At 24.8% G+C, this 18,745-nt stretch overlaps 3 protein-coding genes across 3 annotated transcripts in view; 2 read left to right on the top strand and 1 right to left on the bottom strand.

Moving 5' to 3' along the window:
* Window positions 1-406: 406 nt before the first annotated feature.
* Window positions 407-18,745, top strand: part of LOC134830376 (myotubularin-related protein 6) — a 147,616-nt gene continuing 129,277 nt past the window's right edge. The window contains exon 1 of the mRNA XM_063843833.1: window positions 407-660. Coding sequence (XP_063699903.1) covers window positions 637-660 — 24 coding nt within the window. The 5' untranslated portion in view covers window positions 407-636. The remainder of the gene's footprint in view (window positions 661-18,745) is intronic.
* LOC134829267 (EH domain-binding protein 1) lies at window positions 3,046-9,048 on the bottom strand. Its single transcript, XM_063842277.1, has 12 exons — window positions 8,622-9,048; window positions 8,352-8,559; window positions 8,077-8,258; window positions 7,824-8,020; window positions 7,146-7,761; window positions 5,494-6,106; window positions 5,295-5,396; window positions 4,779-5,183; window positions 4,566-4,689; window positions 4,402-4,501; window positions 3,344-3,532; window positions 3,046-3,281 (listed from the first exon to the last, which is right to left on the bottom strand). Exons 1-12 carry the CDS (start codon window positions 8,723-8,725, stop codon window positions 3,203-3,205), a joined length of 2,919 nt encoding a protein of 972 aa, XP_063698347.1. The 5' UTR covers window positions 8,726-9,048; the 3' UTR covers window positions 3,046-3,202.
* Window positions 11,123-12,357, top strand: LOC134831997 (intraflagellar transport protein 57 homolog). Its single transcript, XM_063845856.1, has one exon. It carries the CDS (start codon window positions 11,123-11,125, stop codon window positions 12,326-12,328), a length of 1,206 nt encoding a protein of 401 aa, XP_063701926.1. The 3' UTR covers window positions 12,329-12,357.

Genomic DNA, 18,745 nt, shown 5'->3' with positions numbered 1-18,745 from the left:
TTTTTATTTTACTATTAAAAAATAAATTCTATAGAATTAAAATAAATAAATTTTTAATAATTTTCTAATAAAATTTTGTAAATTTAAAAAAAAATTGTTATAAAATTTTTTTTTTATTGAAATTGAATAAATTATTTTTTATTTAAAATAAGACAATTTATTATTTAATTATTTTTTTAATTTATTTTTTATAAATATTTATTTAAAAAAAAATTAATTTAAAAAAAATTTTAAAGAATTTTTTAACTTTTTATTTTAAAAAATTTTAAAAATATTTAATTTATATAATCAAAATTTTCGAATATTCTTCAAATTTCATCAAAACCCGCTTAAATCGCACGAACCTTCCCATTAACTTTCATTCCTCGTTTTTATCTTGACATTTTCACTCACACAGAGACATCGGTTCTGACACTTTGTTTTGTGATTAAATATCAGATTTTTGCCCCTTTTTGCAAGTAAATTTATTTGAACAATAAACCTTTGTTGTCATCAAAAAGTGCACAAAGTTCCTCCGATAAAAGTGCAAAATTGGAAACTTCGTGACAGCTCATCGCCGAATTTCAATAAACGAAAAATTTGTAAAAAATTTGCGAGACGTGAAAAAAATCCCATAAAAACAAAAAGAGGGACAATATGGAACTCATCCAAACACCGAAGGTAAGTCCATTTTTAACTGATTTTCGATTATTTTACAAGAAGGGCCAATTTTGCGAAAAATTACGAAAATTTCAAGTCTCAAGAACAACAGGTTGGAATAATTTCAAGAATTTCTGAGCGGAAAGAATTTAGAATCTTGAAAAATTCTTCAAGTTTACGACTTTTTTTTTCTTGCAAAAGCAATAAAAATAATTTTTTTGATAAATTTTGAAGGAATTTGTGATAAAAAAGGAGATAACTCGCCTTGAAAAAAAAAAGATTAAAAGAAAATTAAGAATTCATAACAAAAAAAAAGTGTCCCAAAGAATGATAAGAAAGCACTTATCAGTTGTCACTATTTTTTTTGCATTTATTCACACTGTTGCTCCAACAAAAAAAACTTTGGGAAACAGTCTTCCGTGACACTGAAATGAATAATAAATTAAGCTGAAGCTAAGCAAGAGTGAACTTTCATGTTCGTAATTAAATGCTAAATTACTGATTTTGAAACTCTTGACCTGTATTGAGAGCGACAAGTGCAATATAAAAGTAAAAGTTGAAACCATTTGGAATTTTTTTTGGAAAATTTTTATGGAATTAATTGAAAATTTAATGAAAAATATCAAATTTTTCGAATTTTTTGAGGATGAACCGTGCTTTTGAGTAATAAATTGTTGGAAAACCTCGTGATTCATACAAAACAAAATAATAAATTTTACTCAACCAAGTTAAAACAAGTTTTGAGTAGAAGGATTTTGTTGAAGCTCGTGACTTAAAATGTTATAAAAGATTCATAGATGCTCTAAAACTTTGATTTAAATCAAATTCTAAGAGAAATTCTATAGAAAAATTAGAATCTTGCCTTAATTTTTAATATTTTCTCATAAGAAGTAATTTTATTAAAAATAAAAATGAAGAAAAAATAAAAAAAAAAATATTTTAAACTGCCATTGAAAAAAAAAATTAATTTAGCTTAAAATTTAATTTGACAAAAATTAAATACAATCTCTAAAAAAAATTTTTTTGACTTGTTAAACTAAAAATGAAAAAAATTTTTAATTAATTTATAATTAATTAAATTTGATAAATTAATAAAAAATTTAATAAAAATTTAAAAATTAAATTAAATTTACAAAAAATTTAATAAATTTAATTTAATTAAATAAATTTAATTAATTGTTTATATTAATTTTAATTTTTAAAAATATTTTTTTTTTCTTTTTTTTTATGATTTCGATAAAACAAAAATAAATTTTAATTAAAAAAAAATATTAAAAAATAAATAATTAATTTTAAATTAATTTAATTATTTTTTTTTTAAATAATTTTGAATTTTGCATGTGAAAAAAACTTGATAAATAATTAAGAAAGAATTAAAAAACAATTTTTTATTTTTTAAGCGCTTTTTATTTATTTTTAAATGTTTTTTTAATATTAACTATACTTTACTCATAATCATATATTTTTTTATTTTAATTTTTTTTCTTGGTTTAATTTAAATTCTAATGACTGTTTTAATTAATAATTATTAATATTAATTATTATAAAAATTAAGTTTTTTTTTTATTTTGACTTAAACATATAACACTAAAATGTTATTTGATAACTAACAGAGTATATTCAGAGAAACCAATAATTTTTAAAAGGCTTTTTTTAATTTTTTTTTTTTTATTTTTTTAAATTTTGTTTTAATAATTTTTTAGCGAAATCATATCCTCAGACCTCAAAAAATATTTTAAATATTTTTTTATTTACCAAAAATTAAAATTAAAGTCCCATCAACTGCATTACTTAAAATTCTTAATTAATTATTATTTTAATTAATTAATTATTTTTTATTTAAATATTAAATTCATTATTTTCTTGGTTGGTTGGTTTTTTTTTGTTTGTATCTACGAAAGTGAACAATTTATTTAAAATTTTAATTTAATTTAATAAATAAGCTCATCGCGCTGTGTTTTATCTGTTGATCTGCATAAGAAACTAAGATTTTTTGGTGTGTATAAATACTAATAGTAATCATATTGTTTCATTATTATTTTTTAAATATTTTATTATGTTCGATATATGTTGATCCCTTTGACTTTTAAATATTTTTCAATCAACAGGGAAGGATTGTTTTACGTTTTCAGGTATATTAACATTAACTCGCTTTCTATTTAACTATTTTTTGATATTTTTTCTGTTTTTTTATTGATGATCGAAATGGCACCAAAACTAAGTTTTGCAGGACGGGACATTTTATTTTTTTTATATTTTTTGTTTGTTTTAGTAACTCTGCTATTTTTTTCTATAAATTGGTTAAAACCGTGATTATTAGCTTACATAACTTTTTTTTATTATATTTATAAAAATAAATTATTATGAAATAAAGAATTTCTATTAGGTTATTTTTTTTTTGTTCGTTAACTTAAATATTTTTTTTGAGCTTTCAAAATAATTATTTGAATTTTTTTGATAATTTCTTTGTTTATCGTTTTAAACAATTTCTAAGGAATGAGAGTCATGAATTTTTAAACATATAAAAAATATTAACAACACAAAGTTTTACGATGATTTTTTTTTACATAAGAGAACATTTATCTTTTGGATTAATGTCAATATGTTCCAAATTACTTTGAATCTCTTCGTCGTCAGCAATACTAAAATAAAAAAATTTTATGAATTTTATGAAAATTTTTGAAAAATGAAAAAAAAAACTTACGCTTGTTCCTGAGTATCGTAATTCTGAACGAGCTCATTGCGTTTGTCCACAATTTTAAGTAGCTCCGCAAGTAATAATGCCTCGCGTTCTCTTTGTTCTTCGGTTTTGCGCCATTCTTCGACGGAAGAGGCTGCCCTCAATTCGAGTGTTAACATTTGGAATTTGCGCTCTAAGTCGTTTTCTTGTTCTCTGAAAAAAATTAAATTAAAAAAAATTAATAAAAATATTTAAAATTTATTTTTTATTATTAAAAATTAAATAAAATAAAATTTTTAAAAAATAAAAAAAAAAAACTAAAAAAGTTAAAATAAAATTAATTTAATTTAATTAATTCTTTTAAAATTATTTTTGAGCCAAAAAAAATTTTTTTTTCAAATATTTTATTATTTTTTTAAACATAAAGTAATTAATTTTTATGAAAAAAAAACTATTTAAAAAAAAATTTTTGATAAAAAAAAAATTAAAAATTTCAAAAAAAAAAAATATCAAAAATTATAAAAAAAGGTAAACAATAAAAAAAATTAAAATTAATTTTTTTTAATTATAAAAATTAAAATAATTTGAAAAAAATATTTTTTAAGAAAAATTTTAAAAAAAAATTCTTAACTCAAAATATTATTTAAAAAAAGTGAACTTTTGATGAAAAAAAAAATAAAAATAAATTCAAAAAAAAAAACTATTTTAAAAAAAGAACAAAATATTTAAATAAAATTAATTAAAAAATTAAAAAAAAATTAAAATTTAAAAAATTAAAAATTTTTTAAATAATTTTTGAAAAAAAAAATTAAAATTAAAAAATAAATTAAAATAATAAATTAATTTTTTTTTAAAAAAAATTCTTAACAAATAATAAAAATAATAAAAAAAATAAAAATTTAAAAAAAATTATTTAATTCACAAAAAAAAAAAAAAAATTAAAGATTTTTCACAAAAAAAAAAATTAAATTTAATACTTTTAAGTTAAAAAAATTAAATATTTTGAAAAAAAATAATTTTTTGGTTCAAAAAAATTTTTTGAAAAATTTTAAATAATTTTTAAAACTTAAAAAAATACTCACAAAATATTCAACTGCATCTGCCTTCGAAGCAAAGCATTCTTTTTATTGACTAGAGTAAACCATTGTGCCATTAATTTATCTTCCTGCTCCTTTTGATCTGCTAAAAAAAATTAAAAAATATAAAAATTAATTTTTTTAAAGAATTTCAGATAAATTCTCCTTACTTGTATTCGTTCCATCCATCACAAGTCTCAATTTTTTCTCCAACGCTCTCGCTTGACTGTCGATTTCTTCTTGTTCTCTTTCCAGCATGTCGAGTTCTTTTTGGTAATAATCCCCTTTTTCCGCCTAAATTAAAAATTTTCAATAAATTTCATTAAAATCGTAAAAAAATATTTTTTTTACATAAAAAATTTACAAAAAAGTGAAATTCTTACCTTCGAAGTCTCATTCCGTGGCGATAATTTCTCGAGCATGGCATTAAATGACTGAAGCGAAACACTTTCTAATTTACCTCCGAAACCCTGTGTCGTCGTCGTCCTGCTCGGACTATTTCTGTTCTCGTCGCTCACGATAATTCGATTATTAATTTGTTTGTTTGGTAACTCGTCACTATTACTACTACTACTATGATCTACGGGTTTTGCGGTGCCATTGCTATCGATAAATTCTTTCAGATTATTTATCGGGGAAATTGTCTTCTCGCTCGGCGAGAGAGGCCCGCCGCCCAAGCGATTGTTCGTTTGCTTCGTCGGCGACGACAAATCAAGCGTTAACGACTTTTTGCGGGTCTCAGCGATTAATGCTCGTGCCTCTTGACGGAGTCGTTCCTGACGTTCCGCCTAAAAATGATTTTTTTTTTTTGCATGAATTAATGAGTTTTGATGATGAAAAGCTTACAAAAACGAACTACGATGAAAAAAAACATGAAAAAAAATTTTTTTTGTACTTGCCTCGTTGGCGTCTTGTTCCTGAATTTCGATCGAAGGAGATTTTAACTTTCCAATGATTGCTTTAGCTTTTTCACTTAACTCTGTATGACGTTTTAGTATATTCTGCAAAAATTGGCGTTATGGAAAAAGCGTGAAAAATTCAAAATTACAAAAAAATCACGCAAAAACTGAAAAAAAAATCAAAAAAATTGGGACTTACGTTGCTGCTGAAGGAAAATCCCGGCGGCGAAGCGGGAGGTTTTTGATTCTCCTCATTGTCACTCGACGGCGATTGTTTATTTATCGTGATTGGTGAACTGCTGACCTTCGTTTCCGACGAAATTTTCTTCGAATTTTCACTTTCTTCGCTCCCAGCTTTGATTCCATCCTCTCGAATTGGCGACCTTCTTGGATGAATTTCCTTCGCCGGTGACATCAAAGGTCTCTTTGCCGGATGATGAAAGAATAAATTCTTCGTGTCACTTTCGGGCGACAAATCGTTCGGCATTTCCTCGTCAAAACTGTTGCGATGAATGAAATGTTTGAAATCCTTCATGTTCAGCAAAGCAGCTGCGTTGCTGTCAGTTCGATAATTTCCAATGACATACGAGGTATCGTCAGATTTTGTGCCTAAACGTTCAATTTCGAGCTCGTTGCCCGTAAAATAGGCACGAAGCTGATGCAAATAAGTCATGACGGCTAGTTTGTCGGGTACTGCGAGGACATTCATGTCACGTGGTTCGATTACTTTGGGGATCCCGAGACTTTCGGCAGCTTCGAAAGCTTTGCGGCAATTCGACATTACGTCGTGCGGGTCTAATGTTGACATGTCACTGTGGAAAAATGAAAAAAAAATGAGAAAAATTTTGAAATGTGCATTGGGGTTAAATTTTAAAATGTTCATTGGGTCAAAAATCGAAAAAATTGTGCATTGGGTTGAACAAAATTTTTACATTATAAAATTTTTGTTTGAAAAATAAGAAAATAAATTTTAGAAAATAGAAAATTGAACTTAAAATATAAAAATAAAATCAAAATGTGCACTCGGTAAAAAAAAATTAAAAAATTGTATTGAGACAAAATATGCATTGGGTCAAAAATTTAAGCACGTTTTAACAAAAAAAAATTTAATTTAATACTTTTGCTTTGATAAAAAATATTAAAAATGCAAAAAATAAAGTTTAAAAAATTAAAATTTGTGCAATAGGTAAAAATTTTTAAATTTGAATTAGGGCGAAGATAAAAAATTTTAACCCCAATGCACATTATGATTTTTTTTGTCTTGAAAATTCGTTAAAAATTAGAAGATTTGTCTTTAAGAAATTTAAAATGTTCATTGGGCCAAAAAATTAAAATTGTGCATTGGGTTGAATAAAATTTTTATTTAAAAAATTATAAAAAAAATTTTAAAAATTAAAAAAAAAAATGAAAAAAATCAAAATGTGCACTCGGGCCAAAAATTAAAACATATTTTAACGAAAATTTTTAACTAGAATACTTTTTCTTTGATAAAAAATCAAATATGATAAAAAATTCTTAACATTAAAAAAATGTGCAATAGGATAAAATTTTCAATTTTGCATTGGGAAATCATTCAAAAAAATTTTTTCCCAATGCAAATTTCTTATTTTTTTTTAAATTTGTTAAAAATTAAAAATTTTACCTCTAAAAAATTTTCAAATGTGCATTGGGTCAAAAATTAAAAATGTTCATTGGAATTCATATTCAAAATTTGCATTTGGGTGAAAAATTAAATTTTCGTGAAAATTTTCATATTTTATATTAATCCCAAAGCACATTAAAAAATGTTGACCCTAATGCACATTTTAAAATTTTTTTCTTAAAAATCCGTTTAAAAAATTAAAAACTCACATCAATTCCGGTTGATAATGATGAATAACCGCGCAAAATGCCATGCCATTTCGCCAACTTGTCGTTAAATTTGTCACTTTAACACCTGGATAATCTTTTGTCACTTCTTTGCACCATTCTAACAAATCTTGCCCGGGTGTCGTCTTATCTTGCCTTGCCTTATTAACAACTGCCAATCCTCCCGCCGGCTTCATTTCTCCATTATTTTCATAACTTTTGGTCAAATTCAACGGCGGCAACTCAATTTTCGCCTTTTCCACGCCACTCTTTTGACTTTCTTCCTTTTCCAACTTTTGCTTTGTCTCCTCCTCGACCGCTTTTACGAGTTTTTGGATGTCTTTGAGCGGCGACGTGATCGAATCTGACTTGTCTTCCTGCAAATCCGCATCAAATTCATCGAGAACGGCAAGTTTTATCTCCGGCTCGGATGTTTTTGGTTCTTCCAGCTCTTTTCGAGGACTAGCTTCGCGTGATTTGGCATCGTGATGCGTGAAATCCATGTCCCAAATACTGTTCGGTTTGATTTTTTTGCCATCGCTAAAGTTTTTGTTGTCATCCGTGTCGTCAAAGTGATTCGGGATGACAGTTGGCGTGTGATCTTCCGTCAAAGAGGGCACTAAAAAAATGATTTTTTGAAGATTTTTGATAGAAATTTGGGGAAAAAATTAATTTTTTTACCACTCATGGGCGTTGGTAGCTCCGAACTGTTCAAATTTGAGGTCCATTGTTCGACTTGTTGAGTCATACTGAGGATTTCTTCCGACAATTCTTCGGAAATTTCGAGATCTTCGATGTCTTCGAGTTCGTCAAGGGGCGCAATGTCGGAATTGTTGTTCATGGACATCATCGAAGCGATGCTCATCATGTCTTCATCCCTAAAAAAATTCAAAAAATTAATTTTTTTCGTAAAAAAATGAAAAAAATGACTCACGTAGCCTTTCCTTCTCGCAAAAAGACACAACTGAGCGTCAATTGCAGGTCAGCTGACGTAATTTTCTTCGACGTTGGTCTCAAATTCAGCGAAAAAGTTTGCTGTGTCGACTCAATCGACGCATATTTCCGCATATTTATTGACTGCGATGCGAGAATTCGTTTTTTGCCCATTGCAGAGACCTAAAAAAATGAAATTTCTTATCAGTTTGTTCTTTTTTTATGTTTCGCCGCATGCAACGACTTGAAATTATCAAGAAACGCAAGATAACTCACATCCTCAATGGCAAATGTCCAATCCTTATCTTCGAGCTCTCGCGTACGCGGGTCTCGGAACAGCGTTACCGTGATCGTGTGATTGTCTGGAACCTGCCAAACCATATTTGCGGAGAGCGGATCGACCAAATCGGGTTCCCACGTCAAGGGTGTGGACATGACACGACGCGATCTGCGAGTCCAAACGACATATAAATTCGTGGGGCGCCTGAAATTGAAGAAAAATTACAAAAAACTCGAAATTTTTTATTAAAAAAATTAATTTTTTACCATTTTGATGTTGTTTCGACTTTTAACTCGTGAAAAGAGGCAGTAAATTGGAATTTTGCTGCACGTTTGTTAACTCGCTGAAATCTCCGCCAAACACTCGCCATCGTTGGTGTTTGCCGTGCCCTCGAAAAATGCTCCTTTTTCGCTTGTTCTTGCGTTTTGTCAGGATTTTCTTTGGATTTTCCCGAAATTTTTTCTCTTTATTGACCTTGTTGTTCTTCTTCGTCGTCGTCGGAGTGAGTGAGTGAAAAAATAAAAAGAACAATTTACGCACTTGCTTTTTGTTTCTTTACGCGTTACAAAGACATCTTTTTTGCATTCTTGAATTGCGTGGTGCGTGTTTCGTATGAAAAATCGCCTAAAATCTACGATTGAAATGTCTCGATGAGTAAAATTGAATTTTTTCACTAAATTTCGTACATTTCAATACAATTGTTTTGATGGATTAATCAGCGGAGACGAATGAAAGTGATAAATGTCACAGAAAAAATTCTGAAGTTTTCACGAAGGAACATCTCAACTTTTGGTTTGAATGGTTGAAAGTTATAAAAACCGTTAAAATTATTTTTTTAATTATTTTTTCCTATTTTTTTTTAATTTAATAAAAAATAAATAATTTTATATTTTATTAAAAATATTTTTTTTTAATTATTTATTTTATTTCATTTAATATTTTATTTATTTTTTTAATAATTATTTTTATTTTATTTTTTTTTTATTAAAAATTTTATTTAATTTATTTTATTTAATAATTAATTTTATAAAAAATAATTTAATAATTTTTTTTTATTTAAATATTTTTTTTTTAATTTAATTTTTTTTTTTTTTTTTATGATTTTTTTATTTTTTTTAATTTTTAATTTTTTTTAATTTTTTAATTTTTTTATTTTATTAAAAAAAAAAAATTTCACTAAAATTAAAAAAAAAAATTAAACGCACGTTTCAAACAAAGTACAAATCATAACTAATTAAGAATCGATTTCAACAAAAATAAATAAAAATTTTTCTTGAATAAACGTTCGATTAAAAATAAAAATTTACAAACTAACAAATTATACGAAAAATCGTAAGAGAGAAAATTAAATTTAATTGAATTGAACACAATAATTTTTTGTTTCCCATTCAAAACACTTACTTGCTCTAAAAATAAAGCAACGCGCGATTTTTTTAACCATCACAGCATCATTGCCATATAAATATATATCGACGGTATGTACAATACTGAGCAATATTTATTTATTAATTGATGACATAAACAACGCAAATAAATTTTTCTCTCGATCGCATCACGTAATAGATCAAAGTCTGGCAAAATATTATTTTGTGTACGTCAAAATATTTATTTATTTATAAATTTTCTTTAAAATTTTAATTTGATTTAATAATATTTTTTAAAAAATTATTTTTTATTTTAAAAAAATTTAAATAAAATAAATAAAAATTGATTAATTAATAAAAAATAAAAAAAATATCTGAAAAAAAATTTATTCAAAAAAATAAAAATTTTATTTTTAAATTTTAATAAATTTTAAATGAAAAATTTTTATCATATTATTTTATTATAAAATTTTAATTTTTTTTTATTTTTTAAATTAAATTAAATTTTATTTTTTTTTTCAAATTTTAAAAAAATATATAGAAAAATATTTAATAAACTAAAATTTAAAGTTTTATTTAAATTTGTTTTCAACATATAGTTTAATTAATTTTTTAATTTAATTTTTTGTATATTTTAATTATTTTTCGTTATATTAAAGATTAATTATTTTTTTAATACTTTATTTATTTTAATATTTAACGTTTAAAATTAATTTTATTTTCTGCACCAATTTTTTAAAAATTAAAAATAAATTTACGTAAAATAAAAATGAAATAAAAAATAAAAAAAAATTGATACGATAAAATAAAATAATTTTTAAATTCTAAATAAAAAAAAAATAATTAAAAATTAAATTTATAAAAAAAAATTAATAATTAATAAATACTTTTTTTTATTTCATTAAAATTAAAGTTTTTAAAAATAAATTTATATTAAATAAATAAAAATTTAGAAAAATTCTTTGTTTGATATTTTATAAAAAAAATAATTAAATTAAATCGTTAATTAAATAAAATAATTAAAAATATTTTTAATTTTATAAAATTAAAATTTAATTAATAAAAATATTATTTAAAAAAATAAAACTAAAACAAATTAAAAAATTTAAATTTAATTACAAAAAATTAAAACTAAATAAAAATTTAATTTAAAAAAATTTAGAAAAAAATCTTATTTATTAAAAATAATTAATTAAATAAAATTAATTAATTAATTTAAAATTATTTTTTATTCAAAAATTAAACCGGTTAAATTATTCAATTTTCAAAACATTTATTTGACATTTCAAAAATTGTTTCGTTGTCTTGGCAACGCATCATTACAAACAAATTTGTTTATTTTTATTCTTCATATTTTTCTTTCTTCAGTAAAAACTTCATAAGTTTAAAAAAAACATAAAAAAATGTTCCGTCACGAATTCCAAATCGCCCTCGACCGCGATCAAAGTGCAACCTCCATCGCCCTATCCTACCAAAGCGACGACTTGATGGAAAAACTCAAACAACTCAACTACGAAAAAAATCTCCTTCGCGAAATGAAGATGAAACAACTTCACCGCTTCTACTTCATCCGTGCCGTCAACTCGGGCGAACAATTTTTCATGTTTATCTCAATTTGCGCGTGGCTCATCCGTCAAACTGGCAGAGATTTTCCTCCGCCTCAAGAATTCGACGATCCAAATGTCGTCATTTCAAAAATCGTCAAAGTTTTGCAAGAAATGGACATTCAAACGGATTTTCCAACCACGAAGCTGATTCAGGGCGCGGGTCCCATTTGCATCTACATCATGGATTGTTTGGCGCAGCAAGTCCTAAAATCGGCAAAATCCGCCTTAAAAGCTCCTGACATCAAAAAAGAAGACGCTGCCGTGCTGGAAACGATGGACAACGATCAAGAAGTGATTTTGGAAAAAGTTGAGGAATTGAACGCCTTTGCGAGTGACGAAAGTGACGACGAACACGCCTCGATTTTCGGGATAAATCTTCAAAATTCGAACCCGAAAAGGGCCCAAAAAGAGTACAATAAACTCGAAACCGTTGCTGACAACGAACAATGGCGCATGGAACTCGAACGAGTGTTGCCAACATTAAAAGTTGTCGTGAAAGCGGATCCACGTGATTGGCGCGCACATTTGGAACAAATGAAATCCTTGCGAAAAAACATTCAATTGTCAAGCGACGAGACAGAAAGTCAATTAAAAAAGTTACAATCCGACATTTCTCTGGCTTTGGAAAAAATCGAGTCACGTGAAAAACATTTAAACAGCGACTTGAAGCCCACAGTTCAGTCGTACAAACACATTTCAACCGAATTTCAGCAACTTTCGACGTTAATTCGCGAAAATGACCAAGAAAAGGGACAAATCGAGCAACAATTATTCAAAATTTCGAACGAACTCGACAACATTAAAATCCAAATGGAACAACGAGGCAACACAATGACCGACGGAAGTCCCCTGATTAACATCAAAAAAGCCATTTACAAGATTAAAGAGGAAATTCAGGACATGGACATCAAAATTGGCATCATGCAGCACACACTCAACACGGAAATCATGAAACAAGGCTCGGCTTATGTCGATTTCGAGACAATGTCGATGATGGCTTAACTACAAAAATAATAATAAAATTACTTTTATTGCGATTTTAAGGACTTTGTTTCAGAAAATTGGCTAAAATGACGTTTTATTGCGTGAAAATAGAAACAAAAACAGAAATTTGGAACATGCGCAGAAGAGTTTTCTTTTGAAGTTTTATTTAAAATTCGCTCTCTCGATGAATTTTCTCTCTTAGAGGTATTCCCCAATTCATTGAAGCAACCACGACACAGTTACGGAAGGTAATTGTATTTGCCACTGTGACCGATTTATTGATGAAGCAATCAAGTTTATTGTACTTTGTTGGTTTTTTGGGGTTTTTGGGGAGAGAGATGTCGATCAAAAAAATTTTTTTTTTCTTTGGATTTGGTCATTTATCATTTTTTGACAAATTTTTAAATGAGATTTTGATTTGTGATGGAAAATTTGTTGGATAGTATGAGGAGATATTAATGATTTTTATCGATTTTTTTATGAAGAAAAGGCAGGTTTGGTTGAATTTTTAATGTCCATGGAGATTTTTACAAAAAAAAAATTTTTTTATTTAAAAGAGGATTTTTGGTATATTTTAACGTATAAAAATATATATATATACATTTTAATTAAAAAATGAATTAAATAAATTAATTAAAAAATAAATAATTTTAATTATTTGATAAATAAATTAAATAATTAATTATTTTTTTTAAAATAAATAATTTTATTTTTTTTTCATTTTTTAATTTTTATTTTTAAAATTAAAATTTATTTTTTTATTATTATTTTTTTATTTTTTTCAATTTTTTTTTATTATTTATTTTTTTTTATTAAATTTTTACTTATTTATTATTTTTTATTTAATTATTTTATTTATTTTATTTTTTCTGAAAAAAATATCACAAAACGAGAATTTTAATTAAATATAAAACATTTCATGTGAATTTTCAAAACATTTTCACAACAAAACTATGTCAAAGAAAAAATTTTTTTTAGTTTCAATTTTTTGGCAGTTTTGAGTTACAAAATGATTAAAAATGATAAATTAGAGCCCTCTGACAAATTTTTATCCATTTGGAGCAAGATTTGACAAAAATTGCTTTGACACAGTTTTTTTTGCTCTTGATTTAGTTTTTAAAACAAAACTATATCAAAGGAAAAAAATTTTTTCAGTTTCAATTTTTTGGCAGTTTTGAGTTGCAAAATGATTAAAAATGATAAATTAAAGCCCTCTGACAAATTTTTATCCATTTGGAGCAAAATTTGACAAAAATTGCATTGACACAGTTTTTGACACAGTTTTTTTTGCTCTTGATTTAGTTTTTAAAACAAAACTATGTCAAAGGAAAAATTTTTTTTCAGTTTCAATTTTTTGGCAGTTTTGAGTTTTAAAATGATTAAAAATGATAAATTAAAGCCCTCTGACAAATTTTTATCCATTTGGAGCAAAATTTGACAAAAATTGCTTTGACACAGTTTTTGACACAGTTTTTTTTGCTCTTGATTTAGTTTTTAAAACAAAACTATGTCAAAGGAAACATTTTTTTTCAGTTTCAATTTTTTGGCAGTTTTGAGTTGCAAAATGATTAAAAATGATAAATTAAAGCCCTCTGACAAATTTTTATCCATTTGGAGCAAGATTTGACAAAAATGGCTTTGACACAGTTTTTGACACAGTTTTTTTTGCTCTTGATTTAGTTTTTAAAACAAAACTATGTCAAAGGAAACATTTTTTTTTCAGTTTCAATTTTTTGGCAGTTTTGAGTTGCAAAATGATTAAAAATGATAAATTAAAGCCCTCTGACAAATTTTTATCCATTTGGAGCAAAATTTGACAAAAATTGCTTTGACACAGTTTTTGACACAGTTTTTTTTGCTCTTGATTTAGTTTTTAAAACAAAACTATGTCAAAGGAAAAAAATTTTTTCAGTTTCAATTTTTTGGCAGTTTTGAGTTGCAAAATGATTAAAAATGATAAATTAAAGCCCTCTGACAAATTTTTATCCATTTGGAGCAAAATTTGACAAAAATTGCTTTGACACAGTTTTTGACACAGTTTTTTTTGCTCTTGATTTAGTTTTTAAAACAAAACTATGTCAAAGGAAACATTTTTTTTCAGTTTCAATTTTTTGGCAGTTTTGAGTTGCAAAATGATTAAAAATGATAAATTAAAGCCCTCTGACAAATTTTTATCCATTTGGAGCAAAATTTGACAAAAATTGCTTTGACACAGTTTTTGACACAGTTTTTTCTTGATTTAGTTTTTAAAACAAAACTATGTCAAAGGAAAAAAATTTTTTCAGTTTCAATTTTTTGGCAGTTTTGAGTTGCAAAATGATTAAAAATGATAAATTAAAGCCCTCTGACAAATTTTTATCCATTTGGAGCAAAATTTGACAAAAATTGCTTTGACACAGTTTTTGACACAGTTTTTTTTGCTCTTGATTTAGTTTTTAAAACAAAACTATGTCAAAGGAAACATTTTTTTTCAGTTTCAATTTTTTGGCAGTTTTGAGTTGCAAAATGATTAAAAATGATAAATTAAAGCCCTCTGACAAATTTTTATCCATTTGGAGCAAAATTTGACAAAAATTGCTTTGACACAGTTTTTGACACAGTTTTTTTTGCTCTTGATTTAGTTTTTAAAACAAAACTATGTCAAAGGAAACATTTTTTTTCAGTTTCAATTTTTTGGCAGTTTTGAGTTGCAAAATGATTAAAAATGATAAATTAAAGCCCTCTGACAAATTTTTATCCATTTGGAGCAAAATTTGACAAAAATTGCTTTGACACAGTTTTTGACACAGTTTTTTTTGCTCTTGATTTAGTTTTTAAAACAAAACTATGTCAAAGGAAAAAAATTTTTTCAGTTTCAATTTTTTGGCAGTTTTGAGTTGCAAAATGATTAAAAATGATAAATTAAAGCCCTCTGACAAATTTTTATCCATTTGGAGCAAAATTTGACAAACAATTGTTTTTTTTTCAGTTTCAATTTTTTGGCAGTTTTGAGACAAAATGATTAAAAATGATAAATTAGAGCCCTCTGACAAATTTTTATCCATTTGGAGCAAAATTTGACAAAAATTGCTTTGACACAGTTTTTGACACAGTTTTTTTTGCTCTTGATTTAGTTTTTAAAACAAAACTATGTCAAAGGAAAAAAATTTTTTCAGTTTCAATTTTTTGGCAGTTTTGAGTTGCAAAATGATTAAAAATGATAAATTAAAGCCCCTCTGACAAATTTTTATCCATTTGGAGCAAAATTTGACAAAAATTGCTTTGACACAGTTTTTGACACAGTTTTTTTTGCTCTTGATTTAGTTTTCAAAACAAAACTATGTCAAAGGAATTTTTTTTCAGTTTCAGTTTTATTATTCCTCAGTGAGTTGGAAAAAAAATGTTAAAAATGGAAATGTGAATTTTTCATTAAATCACCCCATTACTTTGCCCATCATTTCAATAATTCCCCAATTTCAACCCAAAAACCAACATAAAACCAAGTTTTCTACCCCATTAACTGAGGTTCGCCATGAAAAACGCACAACGCATGTTTCATATAAAAAAAGCAAAAAAAAAAACAAAATAAAACAGATAAACACAAAACTATTGCTGCTGTCTGTGGAAAAAATTGGAGAAAATAACATGAAAAGTAGCTCGCATTGCATAAATTTTCATTCTTGATGTTGCCAACTAACCTTGAACCTTTTTTTTCGTTTCTTATGGTAACTTGTAATCGAACAGACATTTTTTCTCTTTTTTAATGAATTTTGCACGAGCACTGATGTTTCGTTAAATAAATAAGTAGAAATTTGTTCAGATTTTTTCTAAATATTCATAAAAAGCTTTTAAATAATAAATTTTCATTATTCAACCGAAAAAAAAATTATTTAACTTATGATGACTATCTAACGACGTCATGACAAAAAGAAAAAAATACAAAACAACCGATAAAATTCAATCTCCATGAGAACAAAGCTCACTTAATCCAGCTTGAAGGTTGTTTTTTTTTTGCTACAACATCCTAAAAGTGTGTCTCTTTATGTTTTTCTCATCAATCAGAAGCATTTGTGAGATACGTGTAATTTACTGAAATATTCAGGAAACATCTGAGAGATACATTTTTTTAAAAAAAGTAAATTTTTCCATAGAGCACAAAAAAAAAGGAAATTCTTTTACGGCTCAGATACGTTGACAACGATATGACATTTTTTTGTGTTCATCAACGTCATCCTTTGACGATTTTGGTTAAAGATAACAAGAATTTTGGTGAAAGTAGCTCAATTTTTTGTTTGAGTGAACATAACATTTTTTGCCCTTTTTCTCATTTTTTTATTTATAATATATAAAATAAATAAATAAATAAAAAAATAAAATAAATAAAAATAAATAAATAAAATATTTAAGTAAATAATTTAAATAAAAAAAATAATTTTAATTATTTTTTAAATAAATTAAATTAAATTAATTAATTTTTTTGAATAAATAATTTTAATTTTTTTTTTTAATTTTTAAATTATTATTTTAAAAGTTTAAATTTTTTATTTTTATTTTTTATAATTTTTTTTTATTTATTTATTAATATTTTTTTTTTTTTTTTAAAAATTTTTTTAATTTTTTTTAATTTTTATTTTTTTTATTAATTTTTTTTATTTATTTATTTAATTATTTTTTTTTATTTATTATTATTTACTTTTTTATTTTTAAATAAATAATTGGTAATTTTTTTTTAATTTATTTATTTAATAGTTGTTAAAATTAAAAAAATTATCTTTTATTAATTTTTTTAATTTAATTTAATTTTTCAATTTTATTATTATTTTTATATTTTAATTATTTTATTTATTTTTTACCTTTATTATTATTTTTTTTATATTTTCTACTTTTTTGTTTTTTTTTTAATTTTATTTTTTTTATTTTGTTAAATATTTATTTTATTTATTTTTATTTTTTTCTGAAAAAAATATCAAAAAACGATCAAAAGCTTTAAAAAACAATTAAACCACTAAATCTTCTGAGAGAATTTTAATTAAAAATTAAACATTTCATGTGAATTTTCACTCACAAACATGCTCGAGTGACGCTGATATGAGCTCATTAAACATTAAATGTGGGTTCCATACAACGTGAACTTGAAATTCACATCGCCTCCTCTTCGACTATATTTAATTCCATAACGAAACAAGCTATTTTGCTATACAAAAGAAGAAAAGAAAACTACACAGCTGAACAATTTTATGACATACCATTAATTCTTTAGGAGAGTCGAAATGAGCAAAAACCCAAAAAGGACGAGTTTTCTCTTTCATCCTCACGAAATGTTTTCAAAAATAACCGATTTTTTGTTTCATTCGCACTTTCGCATCCATCGCAAGAGAGGAAAATCCGCATTCTCTCGACCGAAAATCGTCAGGAAAAAGTTGAGTAGTCTCTGTTTAGCTTTAAAACGTGTCGGATCACCCTTGAAACGAAGCAAAATATTACAAAATAGCACAAAAAAGAGCAAAAAATGAGAAGAATTTATTAGTTTACTAAAAAGTTTTAATTTTATGATAGTGTAAAAATAACGGAAATTCAACGTTATCATGCAAAAAATATGCAAATGATGTAAAAAAAGGATACAAAAAAATAATTTTCTATGAATACGAAGCGATACAGTAGCTGTCTAATGTAATAAATGGGCTCAGCATGTATTTATTGGCTAGACAACCACTCTACATGAAATTAAGAATAAAATAAACAAAAAATATAATAAAAGAGAAAAATGTGAAAAATAAACAAAAATGTTGAATAATATTAAATATTAAAAAAAAATCAGATGGGAAAAAAATTCATAAATAAAAAAAAGTTTTGTGTGAATTTTATGTTGAGTCATGAAAATTTGATTCATATTTGAGATAAAAAAAAATAAAATAAGGAAAATCCGGAAAATATTGCGCCAACAACTGTTGAAGAGCAAAAAAGAAGCTCGTTAGCGATATTTATCCGGTTGAGGAGTGTTGGGCTTTTTATTGATAAGAACAAAGAAAAAAGTGCATGACCTACTTCAAGGTCTAAATGTTATTTAATTTGAAGTTATTTAGTTAAAAGCTTTTGCAAATAAATTTTTTTTAATTTTAAAAATTTCTATAAAAAAAAAATAAAATAAAAATAAAAAAAAAATAAAGTAAAAAATAAAATAAAATTTTTAAAGATATAAAAATAATAAAAAAAAATTAATTCTTTAAAAAAAAATTTAATTAAAATAAAATAAAAAATAAAAATATTCAGGCTTAAAAAAAATTATTTTAAATTAAATAATTTCAAAAATTCATAAAATTTTAAAAATCTGACCTTAAATTGATTTAAAAATTTTTTTTTTTCTTTTAATAACAAAAATAGAAAAAAAATAAATAGAAAAAGAAAATTAACCTGAATAATAAAAGTTAATGGAATTTTTGTTCTTGACAGTTTTTC

This window comes from Culicoides brevitarsis, chromosome 2 (genome assembly GCF_036172545.1).
Source record: "Culicoides brevitarsis isolate CSIRO-B50_1 chromosome 2, AGI_CSIRO_Cbre_v1, whole genome shotgun sequence".
NCBI lineage: Eukaryota > Metazoa > Arthropoda > Insecta > Diptera > Ceratopogonidae > Culicoides > Culicoides brevitarsis.
The sequence above is the reverse complement of the archived record's forward strand: the minus strand, read 5'-3'. Positions and strand labels throughout refer to the sequence as shown.

What these genes read in the sequence shown, in the direction of transcription:
- LOC134829267 (XM_063842277.1), bottom strand. Translation starts at nt 8,725, where the DNA reads ATGGCGAGTGTTTGGCGGAGATTTCAGCGAGTTAACAAACGTGCAGCA. An exon ending in CATTATCAACCGGAATTGAT is followed by an intron (nt 6,107 to 7,145) that starts GTGAGTTTTTAA and finishes ATTTTTCCACAG; the next exon opens with TGACATGTCAACATTAGACC. An exon ending in TACGATACTCAGGAACAAGC is followed by an intron (nt 3,282 to 3,343) that starts GTAAGTTTTTTT and finishes TTTTTATTTTAG; the next exon opens with TATTGCTGACGACGAAGAGA.
- LOC134831997 (XM_063845856.1), top strand. Translation starts at nt 11,123, where the DNA reads ATGTTCCGTCACGAATTCCAAATCGCCCTCGACCGCGATCAAAGTGCA.